The following is a 15,366-nucleotide window of genomic DNA, read 5'->3' as shown; positions in this document are numbered from 1 at the left end:
CACACCCAGCCCTGGGACACCAGGCAAGGTCATTTGATTACAAACAATTGGTTTATTGATCATTACAGAATGTCTCTCTGATGCTTCCCGCTCCCTCCCCTCTCCCTTCCCCTTTTCTCAACCACAATTCCCTTCTTCCTGCCCCCTTCCCACTCTCAGTCCACAACTGAGACCCAGATCAGAATCAGGTTTATCATCACTCACATGTGTCGTGAAATTTGTTTTCTGTGGCAGCAGTACAGTGCAATACATAACATTACTACAGTACTGTGCAAACGTCTTAGGCACCCTAGCTGTATGTATGTGCTAAAGATTTTTGCACTGTACTGTACACGGCTGCACTGAAAAACTTACTTGCAGGAACATCACAGGCACATAGAATCCGATTAGTTATTTATTTACTTACTTACGGAGATGTAACGTGGAGCAGGCCTGTCCAGCTCTTCGAGACACGCTGCTGTAATCCTAGCCCAGGAGGTGCAGAAGCCCAAAGGCGCACGCTCAATGGTTCAGAAACCGCTTCTTCCCCTCTGCCGTCCGATTCCTAATTGGACATTAAACCCAAGAACTGTACCTCACTCACAAAATGGCCATATGAAGGTAGGTGGAGGGACAGGTAGTTTTGAGGAAGTAGAGAGGCTGAAGAAGGATTTAGACAGATTAGGAGAATGGGCAGAGAAGTGGCAGATGGAATACAGTGTTGGGAAGTGTCATGCTCTTTGGTGGGAGAAATGAAAGGGTTGGCTATTTCTAAGTGGAGATAATATTCAGAAATCTGGGTTGCAAAGGGACTTGGGAGTCCTCACGCAGGATTCCGTAAAGGTTCATTTGTAGTTTGAGTCGGTGGTGAAGAAGACAAATATGATGTTGGCATTTATTTTGAGATGACCAGATTATGAAAAAGAAGGATGTGATGTTCAGGCTTTATAAAGCACTGGTGAGGTCTCACTTGGAGTATTGTGAGCAGTTTTGGGCCCCTAATCTTAGAAAATGTTTCAGACGTTGAAAAGCTGATCATATGAGGAGCGTTTGATGGCTCTGGGACTGTGCTCACTGGAATTCAGAAGAATGAGGGGTGACCTCATTGAAACCTATCAAATATTGAAAGGCCTTGATAGAGTGCATTTGGTGAGGATGTTTCCCATGGTGGGGGAGTCTAATACCAGAGAATGCAGCCTCACAATAGAGGGGTGTTCTGTTAGAATGGAGATGTGGAGGAATTTCTTTAGCCAGAGAGTGGTGAATCTGTGGAATTCTTTGCCACAGGCGGCTGTGGAGGCCAAGTCATTGGGTGTATTTAAGGCAGAGGTTGATAGGTTCTTGATTAGTCAGGCCAGGAAGGGATGTGGGGTGAAGCTAGAAGATCCAGTCTGAGAGGGGTGATGAAATGGTGGAGCAGACTTAACGGGACAAATGGCCTAATCCTGCTCTTGTATCTCACGGTCTTTTGGTTTTACCAGACTGCAAGTTCAACTGCCACAGGAGATGTGTGGAGAGAGTGCCCAATGATTGCTTGGGAGAATCCAGCATTAATGGAGGTGAGGCGTGACTAAGCACTCGTTTCTTTTTACTCCTGGGGCATCTGCATTTATTGTCCATCCTTTGAAGGCGGGACTGAGCCTCCTGCTCGACCCACTGCATTCCACGTGGGGAAGGTGCTCCCGCAGAGGGTTTAGACACGGTCATAACGAAGGACTGGTGATACATTTTCCAACTCGGAGCTGGAGTGGCGGGTTCACCAGGCTGAGCCAACACGTAGTTGCCCTTGAGGAGGTGGTGGTGGGTGCTGAGCTTCCTTCTTCAACCACTGAAGATGGTGAATATACCCAGGGAGGTTGACACCATAGGAAACCCCGGGGACCCGCAGTCCTCCTAACGTATATATTGGCTATCTGAACTGCGTCTTGGGGTCCAAATGATTTTCTCAAGAGCATTTGATGTCTCTGGTGGGTGGCGGGGTGGAGATATGTCTCCACCAAAGGGGATGGTCGTATGAGCAGCCGGTGCAGATCACGAGTCCTGGTTATGCGACCACTGACACCAGGCAGACAATCCCTGAAGAGTATTGATAATGGCTGGAGGCGGGGAGGGGTCACTCGTCTTGTAAAGACACTGCCCAGAAGAAGGCAATGGCAAACCACTTCTGTGGAAAACTTTGCCAAGAACAATCACTGTCATTGACCGTGATTGCCCACGTCATACAACACGGCACATAATGATGATGTCATACAACACGGCACATAATGATGACATCATAAAACATGGCAGACAATGATGATGTCTCTGGGCCTATACTCAATGACGTTGAGGGATGAAACCTACTTGCATTTACCCTACCTATAACCCAGAGTGGAAAGGAGGTGTAAGGCGCTCCTTCCCTCTGCTACCCTGCAGGTCACCCTTGGTCAAGGTGTGGCACCTGCTCAGCCCCCGATCAGGGTCATGTGAAGCCATGGGGGCAGGTGGTGGATGGTTGTACGAGCAGCCGGTGCAGATCACAAGTCCTGGTTATGTGACCACTGACACCAGGCAGACAATCTCTGAAGAGTATTGATAATGGCTGGGGTCACCCGTCTTGTAAAGACACTGCCCAGAAGAAGGCGATGGCAAAGCACTTCTGTAGAAAAGTTTGCCAGAAACAATCAGTCACCTGCGTCATACAACATGACACATCATCATTATGTGCCGTGTCATATGACATCATCATTATGTGCCGTGTCACCCGTCTTGTAAAGACACTGCCCAGAGTAATTCAATGGCAAACCAGTTCTGTAGAAAAATTTTCCGAGAACAAAGACCCTGAATGCCCACGTCGTACGGTGTGGCACGTGATGAGGATGTCGATGATGTCTGTAGGCCGATACTCACTGGAGCTCGGAAGGATGAGATGTGCTTGCATTTACCCTATCTATATCCCTCATAAATTGGTATCCCTCTATCAAATCTCCTCTCGTTCTCCTACGCCTCAGGGTATAAAGTCTTAACCTATTCAAACTTTCCTTACAACTCAGGTCCTCAAGCCCAGGCCACATCCATGTAGTTTTTCTCTGCACTCTATCTGTCCTGTAGGAACGTAGGTGACCAGAACTGCACACACGGTTGTGGCTCTCCCTTCATGTCCCCCCCCCCCCACGTACGGTTCTTTCCGTCTCCGCCTTGCTTCGGGAATGTGTGACGCCTGAACCCCTCTCGCCTTGCAGACCTCCTCAGCCCAGGGGCCGACATGGACGTCAACATGGAGGACGTGAGCGAGTACCCAGACGGAGACAAGGCCGTCACGGCCGACGACTCTGACGAGGCGACCACCAGCTCCGGCAGCACAGAAAACGGTTTCCAGGGAGAGGACGGCCCCAGTAGGATGCTGAGGTGCGCGGCGGGGGGTTGGGGGGGGTGGAAAGGACGAGGGGAGGTTACGCTCGCTCTGCACTTTGCATGAGCTCGCTTTGAGTTTGGATCAGACCTGAACTAGAGGTCATGGGTTAAGGGTGACAGGTGAAATATTCAAGAGGAACCTGAGGTGGGATCGTCTTCACTCAGAGGGTGGTGGCTGTAGGTTTATTTGGAGTCGCAGAAAAGCCCTAACCTGTTCAGCCTTTCCGTATAGCATCACGACTCACTCCTCTCCTTCTCTCTCTCTTGTCAGTGACCCCATGGCCTCCAACATTCCTCTGATGAGGGTGGTGCAGTCGGTGAAACAGACCAAGCGGAAGTCTAGCATGACGGTGAAGGAGGGCTGGCTGGTTCACTACAGTAACAGGGATGCTCTGGTAAAGAAGACAAAGCTCAGCTCTTGGATCTTTCAGTACTGTGCAAATGTCTTCGGCACATATATATAGCCAGGACACCTAAGACTTTTGCACAGTACTGCAGTAATCTTACGTATTGCACTGTACTGCTGCCACAGGAGAAAAAGCAAATTTCATGATGTGTGTGAGTGATGATAACCTGATTCTGATCTGGGTCTCTATTGTGGACTGAGAGTGGGAAGGGGACAGGGAGAGGGGAATCATGGTTGGGAAAAGGGGAAGGGAGAGGGCATTCTGTAATGATCAATAAACCAATTGTTTTGAATCAAATGACCCTGCCTGGTGTCTCAGGGCTCAGAGAGGCTGCACCCGTCCCTGACACTCCTTCTCTGCCACCTGTCCCACACCCCTCTCCAGGCGCCCCACCCTCACCATTCCCAGCTTCCTTTGCTCCCGCCAGATTTACAAACTCGCTCTCCACTCCACGTTGACAAATACAGTACTGTACCAAAGACTTTTGCACAGTACTGTATGTTACACAGTTTGCCTCTCTGTCAGCCGCACACCACCCCCCCCCCCCCCGCCTCCCATCACCCTCTAGATCTTGTCTTTTACGTTTTAAAAATGTTCTTTCTTGCAACTTATAATCCTGGACCGTTTGTGGAGAATGTGATACCAGAATGTGATCCCTGCATGAGACCATCTTTACTGCCAGTGGGTTTGTCAGTGTGTAGTGACCTCTAACCTCTGTTGTTTCAGAAGATAACCCAGCTGTGATAGAGCAAGGCCTCCTTTCACCGTAGGGATGTCTAACTCATTCCCTCTCACATCTCGCTCCATTCACCGACATTGAGAGGCAGTTCACAGTAGGCCTACCATGTGGGAGAAGACTAGAGTTCCCGGGGTGAAGCCCACACGGTCTCGGACGGAACTCCCAAATTCCACGCGGACAGCACCCGACGTCGGAATCGAACCCATGACCTTGGAGTTGTGAGGCAGCGGGGCTGGCCACTGCGCCAATGCGTCACCCGTTGCTTCTCGGTCCATTTCATAGGTTGCAACCGTACGCTGGTTCACTCGGTTCCATTTAACACGTCAACGTATCTCTAACTGGGTCAAGTCTTAACGCACTGAATTGAATTGACTTTATTACTTACGTCCTTCCTATACACGAGGAGTAAAAATCTTTACGTTATGTCTCCGTCTAAATGTGCAATTTATAGTAATTAGTAATGAATAGTATGTACAACAGGACTGTCAATATAACACAGAAATACAGTTGTGTCAGTGTGAATTAATCTGTCTGATAGCCTGGTGGAAGAAGCTGTCCCGGAGCCTGTTGGTCCTGGCTTTTATGCTGCGGTACCGTTTCCCGGATGGCAGCAGCTGGAACAGTTTGTGGTTGGGATGACTCGGGTCCCCAGTGATCCTTCAGGCCCTTTTTACACACCTGTCTTTGTAAATGTCCCCCGTTTATTTTTTAGTTACTTTAGCAAGCCCTTCCGGCACAACAAGACCCCCCCGCCCCCGGTTTTCACCATGTGGCCAATTAACTGACTAACCCGAACATATTTGGAATGTGGGAGGAAACCGGGGCCCCTGCGATCGCGGGGAGAACTTACAATCTGTGGGAATTCCACCGAGGTCGCTGCCGTTGTCCGTAAGGGGTTTGGATCTTCTCCTCGTGACCGCGTGTGTTTGCTTTGGGAGTTCCCGTTTCCTCCCCGCATTCCAAAGGCAGGGTTACGCTGGCCGGTGCCCCTTCATGGAGGAAATTCAGTGCATCTACCTCCCCTCCATTTCTTCACGTTGGAAGCAGTTCTCTCTTTTCATTCAAACCAGCGTAATGGAGTTGCAGAGAATCTCCCCTGTCTCACCCTGGCCGGTTGGACAGTTCCCCAGTGCTTCCAAAGCTCTCTTACCCATCGGGGGAATTCCTACTGACCCACCCTTTCGCATTCATACCATGTTGCAATTCCCTTGGATCCATCCATTGTGAGTTACTCCCATCAGATGAGTTTCTACTATTGGCTCCCTTTACCCTGCTGGTAGTTGGAATTCCATAGATTTTCATATGAAATGGTGGAGTAGACTCGATGGGCCAAATGGCCTAATTCTGCTCCTATATCTTATGGTCTTGAATCAGAATCAGGTTTAATATCTCCGACATATGTTGTGAAATTCGTTGTCTTTGTGGTAGCAGTGCAATGCCATACATAATTATAGAAAAAACTGTGAATTACAGTAAGTATGTATATTAAATAGTTAAATAACTAGTGCAAAAAATAGAAATTAAAAAGTAGTGAGGTTCATGGGTTCCGTGTCCACTCAGTAATCGGGTGGCAGAGGGGAAGGAGCTGTTCCTGAATCACCGACTGTGTGTCTTCAAACTCCTGTACGTCCTCCCTGACGGTAGCAGTGAGGAGAGGGCATGACCTGGGTGGTGGGGGTCCTTAATGATGGACGCCGCCTTTTTGAGGCATCGCTCCTTGAAGGTGACCTGGATACTATGGAGACTTGCTCTGAATCTGAATCGTGGCTTGATCTTTGACCGTACCTTGCTTTGAATCTCAGAATGAATCTTTCTCCCCTGTTCTGCCGCTGATCCTCAAAATCTTCCCTTCCAGAGGAAGAGGCACTTTTGGAGGCTGGACTGGAAATGCATCACGCTCTTCCACAACGACACGGGCAACAAGTATTATAAGGTACCGCATCCTCACTGGAATTGAATTGGTTTATTATTGTCAAGGTGAGAGGGGTCAGAGGAGGTTCAGTACTATGTAAAGTCTTCGACACGTTAAAAAAAAAATTCTGTAAAGTGAAGGTGCTTTCAAAATAATGAAATGAAAAGTTTCGAAGTATCAAAAAGTTACTGTAGTTAGATAGATAGATAGATATACTTTATTGATCCCGAGGGAAATTGGGTTTTGTTACAGTTGCACCAACCAAGAATAGAGTATAAATATAGCAATATAAAACCATAAATAATTAAATAATAATATGTAAATTATGCCAGGAAATAAGTCCAGAACCAGCCTATTGGCTCAGGGTGTCTGACCCTCCAAGGGAGGAGTTGTAAAGTTTGATGGCCACAGGCAGGAATGACTTCCTATGACGCTCTGTGTTGCATCTATAAAGAGCAGTAAACAATAAAAAAGTAAATCAAATCAATATTTGGTTTGACCACCCTTTGCGTTTAAAACTGCACCAATTGACTGTCGTGCAGTTCTATAAGGAAAATCGGCTGGTAGGTTGTTGCAAGCATCTTGGAGAACTTGCCACAGTTCTTCAGCAGACTTTGGCTGTCTTGCTTGCTCCTGTGTCTCCAGGTAATCCCAGACCGCCTTGATGAGGTTGAGATCAGGGTTCTGTGTAGGCCGTACCCTCTGAAACCGTATAAAAACTCCAGGGTCCTTAAGAGTTTAGCACAGTACTGTGTGAGGAGCATTTGATGGCCCTGGGCCTGCACTTGCTGAAGCTTAGAAGAATCTGACTGAAACCTATCGAATGTCGAAAGACCTCGATGAAGTGGGCGTGGAGAGGATGTTTTCTATAGCGGGAGAGTCTAGGGCTAGGAGGCACAGTCTTGGAATAGAAGGGTGTCCCTTTTGAACGGAGATGAGGAGGAATTTCTTTAGCCAGAGGGTGATGAATCTGTGGAATTCATCACAACAGGCGGCTGTGGAATCCAAGTCATTGGGTATATTTAAAGCAGAGGTTGTTAAGTTCTTGATTAGAAAGGGCATCAAAGGCAATGGGGAGAAGGTGGGAGAATAAGATTGAGAGGGATTATAAATCTGTCATGATGGAATGGCGTAGTAGATTCGATGGGCCGAATAGCCTAATTCTGCTCCTATATCTTATGGTCACATGTACCAAATTACAATGAAAAGTTCAGTTGGCTACTCAGTGCAATGGGGTAGAGCAAGGTTCAAAGGTTCACTTTATTGTTAACGTGTGTATGTGCAATACAACTCTGATATTCGTCTTCTCCAGATAGCCATGAAATGCAGAAAAAAAACATGAGGGCTGTTGAAAGAAAAGACATCAACCACCGCCCCCCCACACATGAAAAAGAAATGAAACTCGCGTACCCCAAGCCCCACCCCCTCCCTCACATATAAACCGCTCACCCAGAAACCAGCAACTGGAACACTAAACCCCAAACCCCCATTCCCCTCCTTCGCACAAAAAAAAATTACCAGATCGCTCCACCCAGAAGATGACAGCTGGAACACCAGACCCCAAACCCACAAACCCCTCCCTTACACAAAAACAAACAGGCTGCCCACCCGGAAAACAACAGCTGGACCACCAAACCCCTAACCCCTAACCCCCTCTCTCACACACAAAAGCTAACCGATTGCTCATCCGGAAATTGGAAGCTAAAACATCAAACCCCAAACCCCCGAACCCCTTCCCTCGTACTTATAACTGCCAGATTTTCACGTGGAAAGTGACAGCTGGAGTACCATAAACCTTTAACCCCCCTCCCTCGCAAAGAAACAGCCACAATAGTATCAAACCCACAAAACGCCTCTCTCGCACACAAAATACAGTAACAAACGCAGAATAAAGTGTAACAGCTACAGATAAGGTGCAGTGCAGGTAAATGATAAGGTGCAGAATCATAACCAGGTAAATTGTGAGGACTAGTAACATAAATGAATCTCGAGGTAGAATATTGTGATGCAGGACCCGGATCTAGTCATGGTCATAGTCATACTTTATTGATCCCGGGGGAAATTGGTTTTCGTTACAGTTGCGCCATAAATAATTAATTAGTACTAAAACCATAAATAGTTATATGTAAATTAATTATGCCAGGAAATAAGTCCAGGACCAGCCTATTGGCTCAGGGTGTCTGACCCTCCAAGGGAGGAGTTGTAAAGTTTGATGGCCACAGGCAGGAATGACTTCCTATGACGCTCTGTGTTGCGTCTCGGTGGAATGAGTCTCTGGCTGAATGTACTCCCGTGCCCAACCAGTACATTATGTAGTGGATGGGAGACATTGTCCAAGATGGCATGCAACTTGGACAGAATCCTCTTTTCAGACACCACCGTGAGAGAGTCCAGTTCCATCCCCACAACATCACCGGCCTTACGAATGAAAGCTGGGCCGTACCCTCCAAATATCCGGACCTGCCTCTCGGTTTTTTTTTGCACTACCTTACTTGCCCTTTTCTATTTTCTATTTATGATTTATAATTTAAATTTTTAATATTTACTATCGATTTGTACTCCAGGGAGCAGGAAGCGCAGAATCAAATATCGCTGTGATGATTGTACGCTCTAGTATCAATAGTTTGGTGACAATAAAGTATAAAGTGTATCTATTGCATTTAACGTTGCATGTTTATTATGGGTAACTTGTGCGGAGTACGGTTACGGTAACCTTTCGTGCTCGGTCGTTAGTTCTGTTTTAGTCAGGTTAGAGCAGGGGTTAGGCCGGGGGAATGATACTCTGATATTGACCGTTTAAGGACGTTTAGTTACGCATGACTTAATGCGTTCAAATAAGCTAAGATCGCTAACACTTAAGTACGTTTGAATACGCTTAGATCGCTTATTTCGTTAGTTTTAGTTTCATTAGTTTTTAACGTTACAAAATTGTTCGTCTTTGCTGGTTTCTTAATAAAGGATCGAACAAGGTTTCTTGGATGAATTTTGTTTCTTTGAAGCATGTCGTACATTGTCAACCCCCCCCCCCTCCCCTTCCTGGCCCCTATTCTTTGTCTCTGAGGGGGTTTTGGTTTGCTTTAAAGTAATCGCTACAGGTGACATAAATTGTTCTCTGACAATAACCCTTGCTTTGAAAGAAGAAATTGGCGCACGAGGGAGTGATGTCATGGTCTTTCAGCTGCGAGGTGGAAGCCTGGTGGTACCTGCGTACAGACTTTTGTCTCTTCCTACTGATGGGAGCTGGGGGGGTGGGGGTGGCGGGGAGAAGAGAGAAAGTCTGTTGGGGGGCGGGGTGAGATCTTTGATTATGCCGGCTGTGTTACCGAGGCAGCTGGAAGTGTAGGCCGAGTCCATGGAACGAGATGGAGGCGTAGCGAGTGGATAACGGCAGAATTTCAGGCGGGAGGAAGAGACGATAGAAAGGACTGGATTATTATTGTCAGATGTTCCAAGATACAGTGAAAAGCTTGTCTTCCATTCTGTTCCTACAGATCAGATGATTACACATAGAGCGTTGAGGTAGAACAAGCTGAAACGATAGCAGAACGCAGAATAAATGGTAACAGGTACAGGGAAAGTGCAATGCAGGTGGACGACAAGGTGCAAGAATATAGTGAGGTAGGTTATGAGGTTAAAAGGGTGTCTCACCAGACCTATAACAGCAGGGTGGAAGCTGTGCTTCAGCCTGGTGGTAGATATTTTCAGGTTTTTGTACCTTCTGCCCAATAGGAGGAGAAAGAAAAGAGGAAATGAGGTGTGGGAGGGGTCTTTGGTGATGCTGGCTGGCAGAAGCGAGTGCGGGCAGAGTCCATGGAGGGGAGGTTGGTTTCTGTGATACGCTGAGCTCTGTCCATAACTCTCTGCAGTTTGCTGTGTTCATGGGCGGAGCAGCGGCCGTACCAAGCCGTGCAGGTAGAAAATGCCTTCAATAAAAGTTGCCGAGGGTTAGGAAGATCGTGCCAAGTGTGTGAGGGAACTTCACTCTGCACCCCCTGGGCGTTTGGTAGGGCAGGTGCTGGCTTTAGTTAACTGAGGGGTGAGGGAAACCCAGGCATTTTATACCTAATGGCTTTCCATCCATCGCCCCTGTCCACTCAGGAGATCCCACTCTCCGAGGTGCTCTCCGTGGAATCCACAGACAGCGTCGGCTCCGTTGCCCACGGAGGGAACCCACCCTGCTTCGAGATCCGGACCAGCAGTGTCATCTACTTCGTCGGCGAGAGAGCCCCTCCCTTCCCACAGCCAAACTCCGGGAGCCAGAGCGGCCCGGCAGCAGCTCTCGAGGAGGCCAAGGCCTGGGAGAATGCCATCCGGCAGGCCTTGAAGCCAGTCATCTTCCAGGATACGGCCAATGCCCCGGGACACGCACCGCGCAGTATGTACCCTTCCTGGCCTACTCTTCTGTCTCGAGCGCTACCCTCTCACTGAGTCTCAACCCCACCCCCCTGCACCAAGTTTCACCAAACATCAAGATGTTCAATCCCACAGAACCAGGTTACTGAAGGTGCAGCCAAGTTCCCAACCCTATTCTTAGACCCACAGAATCATACCACACAGAAACAGACCTACCTCATTCATGCCAACTGAGATGCCCATCTCATCTGGTCCCAGTTACCTGCATTTAGCCCAAATCCCTCTAAGCCTTTCCTAAGTCAAGTTTATAGTCATTTAACTATATAGATGTACACCATCAAACTAGAGAATGTTTCTCCGAGCCAGGGTGTAAAGCACGATAGCACAGCAACCTCTTCTCGGACTTCCAGCTGGGTACAGGTACGGAATTTAACTGACGTTTCAATGACAAACTCTGCCACCCTCATCAGGGATGATGATCTGGGCATGTCTAGTCCGGTGGTGTTTATACCCCCGTCGTCCATCCCTCCTGATGGGTTAGTCCTCACCCAATCAAGTTGCCACTGTCCCACCTCGTGTACATTCAAATTGTAGTTCTCACTTAGAGCGAGACCTTCATCTTTGTTAAAATTCTTTTCCCCTAGTTTTATTTCAATGACTTCCTTCACCAGGAGATCCCAAAAGTCATTGGCGCGGCACAGTAGTTTTGTGCTGTCAGAGTCAATCCTATGGCCATTGTGAATGGACGTTCTGCTACTGCGAATTTCTCCGTATAACGCAGGGTGGAAACCCGAATCAGGGAGCACAGGAGGTGTGCCGTTTGGTTACCTGGAGAAATTGGCAGGAACAGAACATTGCATTCGCAATGGCCATAGGATTGGCCTTGACAGCATAAAACTACTGTGCCGCGCCAATGGCTTTTGGGATCTCCTGGTGAAGGAAGCCATTGAAATAAAACTAGAGGAAAAGAATGTTAACAAAGATAAAGGTCTCGCTCTAAGTAAGAACAGGAATTTGATTGTAAACGGTGGAACAGCAAAAACTTGATTGGTTGATGACTAACCAATCAGGAGGGACGGACACACCCAGCCCTGAGATAGCAGGCAAGCTCAATTGATTCCAAGCAATTGGTTTATTGATGATTACAGAATGTCTCTCTGGTTCTTCCCACTCCCTCCCCTCTCTCTTCCCCTTTTCCCAAACATGATTCCCCTCTCCCTGCCCCTTTCCCACTCTCAGTCCACAATAGAGACCCAGATCAGAATCAGGTTTATCATCACTCACATGCATCATGGAACAGTACAGTGCAATACATAAAGTTACTACAGTACTGTGCAAAGGTCTTAGGCAGCCCAGATATCTATCTGCCTAGGACTGTACGTCCCCCTGTCCTACAATGCTCCCTATGGTGCCACTGTGAAAATTCAAGTTCAAGGTTGTTGTCATTCAACCATACAAGTATACGGCTAAACGAAACATTGTCCCTCTGGGGCCGAGGGGTGGAACACAATGCATATATCACACACAGCGCATATCATTACGGTCCAGCACGTACGGTCACAAAATACGATTAGTCACAAGTCCCTGAGTGTCACGGCCCGAAGATCAGAAGCAAGAGAAAATCGGCAGACGCTGCAAGTCCAGAGCAACACTCACACTCAGACTCGCACTCACACTCACACTCACACTCAGACACACACACACAGACACATTCACACACACATACACTCACACAGACACACACATGCACTCTCACACACACACAGAGACACACATGCACGCACACACAGACACACACACACACACACACACACGCATGCACGCACACACAGACACGCACGCACATACAGACACACACACACACACACACACACACACACACACACACACACACACACACAAAATGCTGGAGGAACTCAGCAGGCCAGGCAGCACCTGTGGAAAAGTGTAAACAGTCGCCGTTTCGGGCCAAGACCCTTCATCAGGATTGGACATGAGTCGAGGACCCCTCTCTATAACGAGGGAGGGAGGGTCTCGGCCCACAACTTCGACTGTGTGCTCCTTTCCATTGATTGCTGACCTGCTGATGGCCTGAAGCTTGACAGGTTGACATAAAGTGCGAGGTGCATTTTTATGTAAGAACTGGATTTACAGTATTTTCTGTTGATGTCCAACAGAGGCTTGCAATCATAAGAAAAACACTTAAGACAAATACTTACAACATATGTTGGACCCGGAAAGGCTACAGCAACTTAGCAAGTTGCCATTTTGACATCCCAGTTCTATCCTAGTTTCACTTCCCAGGGATCCACTGGAGTTTGACTCCTTGCTGGGAATCATAACTAAAATGTCCTCCAAGCTGGGTCAGAACGGACCCTGTGTGGCACGGAGATAAAAGCGCCAAAGCCCAGTGCTGCATAAATAAAGACAGGTTAATGAGTGGGGTCCTCCAATGCATCCAAAGGTCAGGAGCAGGTATGAGAGAAACATGCTTCGGCCTTGCATCGGCTATTGTTGGGGTAGGGCAGGTTTTGATGTTATACCCAAGCAGATCTCTGTTGCCAAAACCTTAGTCTAGTTCCTTTTGGCAAAGTGTAGAAATGGGCAGCAACAGCTCAGTTTGAGGCCCTTCGTCAGTTCAGCTGAGGGGTCTCAGCTCCAAACGTTGACTGTTCATTCCTCCCCCACCCCCAACCATCCTGCCACGTGTGCTGCCTGACCTGTGAGTGTTTCTTTTCTGCTAGGATACAGTGCAGAATAGGCCCTTCCCACCCTGTGAGCCATGGCACCCAGCAATACCCCGACTTAATCCCAGCCTAATCCGGGACAATTTACAATCAACCTACCAACTTTGGACAGTGGGAGGAAACCCACATGGTCACGGGGAAAACATACAGACTCCTTACAGGCAGTGGCGGGACTTGAACCCTGTACTGTAAACCGTTGTGCTAACCACTACGCTACCGTGCCGCCTGATTTCCTCGGCCTTTTTGTGTGTTGCTCCGGATTCCAGCGTCTGCTCTCTTGTGTTATTATTGAAACCGGCTCCCGCCATACCTCTTGGCAGAGTGTTCCAGACACCAATGACTTTTGGATGAGAAGTCTTCCCTCCTGCTCCGCTTCGTTAATTATTTAGCGATACAGTGCGGAGTAGGCCCCTTCGAGCCACGTCACCCCAGCGACCCCACAACCCCGATTAACCCTAACCTGACTGTGGCACAATTTACAATGACCAGTTAACCTACCCAGGACATCTTTGGATTGTGGGAGGAGACTCCATGGGGAGCACAGACAGAGACCCCTTACAAAACGGTGCCAGAGTTGAACTCCAAACACTGGAATTCCCCGAGCTGTCAAAGCGTTGCGGTAACCGTAGAGAAAAACTTCCTCCCCTTATTACTGAACCATCGACCAGCAGGGACAGATCCCCTCTACTGAAAACACAAGAGATTCTGCAGAGGCTGGAAATCCAGAGCAACGCACACAAAATGCTGGAGGAACTCAGCAGGTCAGGCAGCAAACAAGAGAAAGTCTGCAGATGCTGGAAATCCGAGCAACACATTTTGGGTCAGGCAGCACCTGTGGAGAGGAATAAACAGCCGACGTCTCAGGATGGGAGGCAAGGGTGGTGATCTGTTAACTCTACCCGGGAAAATTCCTGTTAGCAAAACGAGGATGAGGTACGGGACCCATGTATGTTAAATACCTTCATGTTCTGGTTTGGAAGCGTAGCGTAGTGGCACCACCTACTGGAAGCACAAGGGAATTGCTCCCTCAGTGCCGGAACATTTGTGACACACTCAGCCCGTCAGCTCATTACTAGCTACTAGTACAGTTACCTATCAATCCCACAGCTCCTCATGCATTACCCACCCACTCCAATTATTAATTATTAACCCTTTGATTATTTTGCCACATGAGAGCGATGGAGTTAGTTGAGGCAGATGTGTTAGATACATTTATGAAGTACACTCAATGGCCACACTGTTAGGTACACCTGTACACCTGCTCATTAATGCAAATATCTAATCAGCCAATCACGTGGCAGCATCTCAATGCATAAAAGCACGCAGGCATGGTCAAGAGGTTCAGTTGTTGTTCACACCAAACATCAGAATGGGGAAGAAATGTGATCTAAGTGACTTTGACCATGGAATGATCGTTGGTGCCAGATGGGGTGGTTTGAGTATCTCAGAAACTGCTGACCTCCTGGGATTTTCACACACAACGGTTTCTAGAGTTAGCATGAAAAACAAAAAAAAAAACCCGGTGAGTGACAGTTCCGTGGGTGAAAAAGCTTTGTTAATGAGAGAGATCAGAGGAGAATGGTCAGTCTGGTTGAAGGCAACAGTAACTCAAATAACCACATGTTACAACAGTGGTGTGCAGAAGAGTGTCTCTGAACGCACAACATATTGAACCTTGATGTAGATGGGCTACAGCAGCAGAAGACCAGGAACATACACTCAGTGGCCACTTTATTAGTGACAGGAGATGCACGGTAAAGTAACTGCTGGGAGTACGTGAACAAGTATATGGATGCAAAGAGCTTAGAGCAGGGGATCCTAAATTGGGGTCCACTG

At 47.9% G+C, this 15,366-nt stretch overlaps 1 protein-coding gene across 1 annotated transcript in view; it reads left to right on the top strand.

The window, feature by feature from the left end:
- Positions 1 to 15,366, top strand: part of prkd2 (protein kinase D2) — a 158,016-nt gene that overhangs the window by 118,171 nt on the left and 24,479 nt on the right. Inside the window, exons 6-10 of the mRNA XM_072269841.1 lie at positions 1,461 to 1,538; positions 3,201 to 3,366; positions 3,644 to 3,767; positions 6,374 to 6,451; positions 10,529 to 10,805. Of these exons, the coding sequence (XP_072125942.1) occupies positions 1,461 to 1,538; positions 3,201 to 3,366; positions 3,644 to 3,767; positions 6,374 to 6,451; positions 10,529 to 10,805 (723 nt within the window). The remainder of the gene's footprint in view (positions 1 to 1,460; positions 1,539 to 3,200; positions 3,367 to 3,643; positions 3,768 to 6,373; positions 6,452 to 10,528; positions 10,806 to 15,366) is intronic.

This window comes from Mobula birostris, chromosome 10 (genome assembly GCF_030028105.1).
Source record: "Mobula birostris isolate sMobBir1 chromosome 10, sMobBir1.hap1, whole genome shotgun sequence".
In the NCBI taxonomy this organism is placed as follows: Eukaryota; Metazoa; Chordata; class Chondrichthyes; order Myliobatiformes; family Myliobatidae; genus Mobula; species Mobula birostris.
This window is presented reverse-complemented; position numbering and strand designations above follow the sequence as displayed.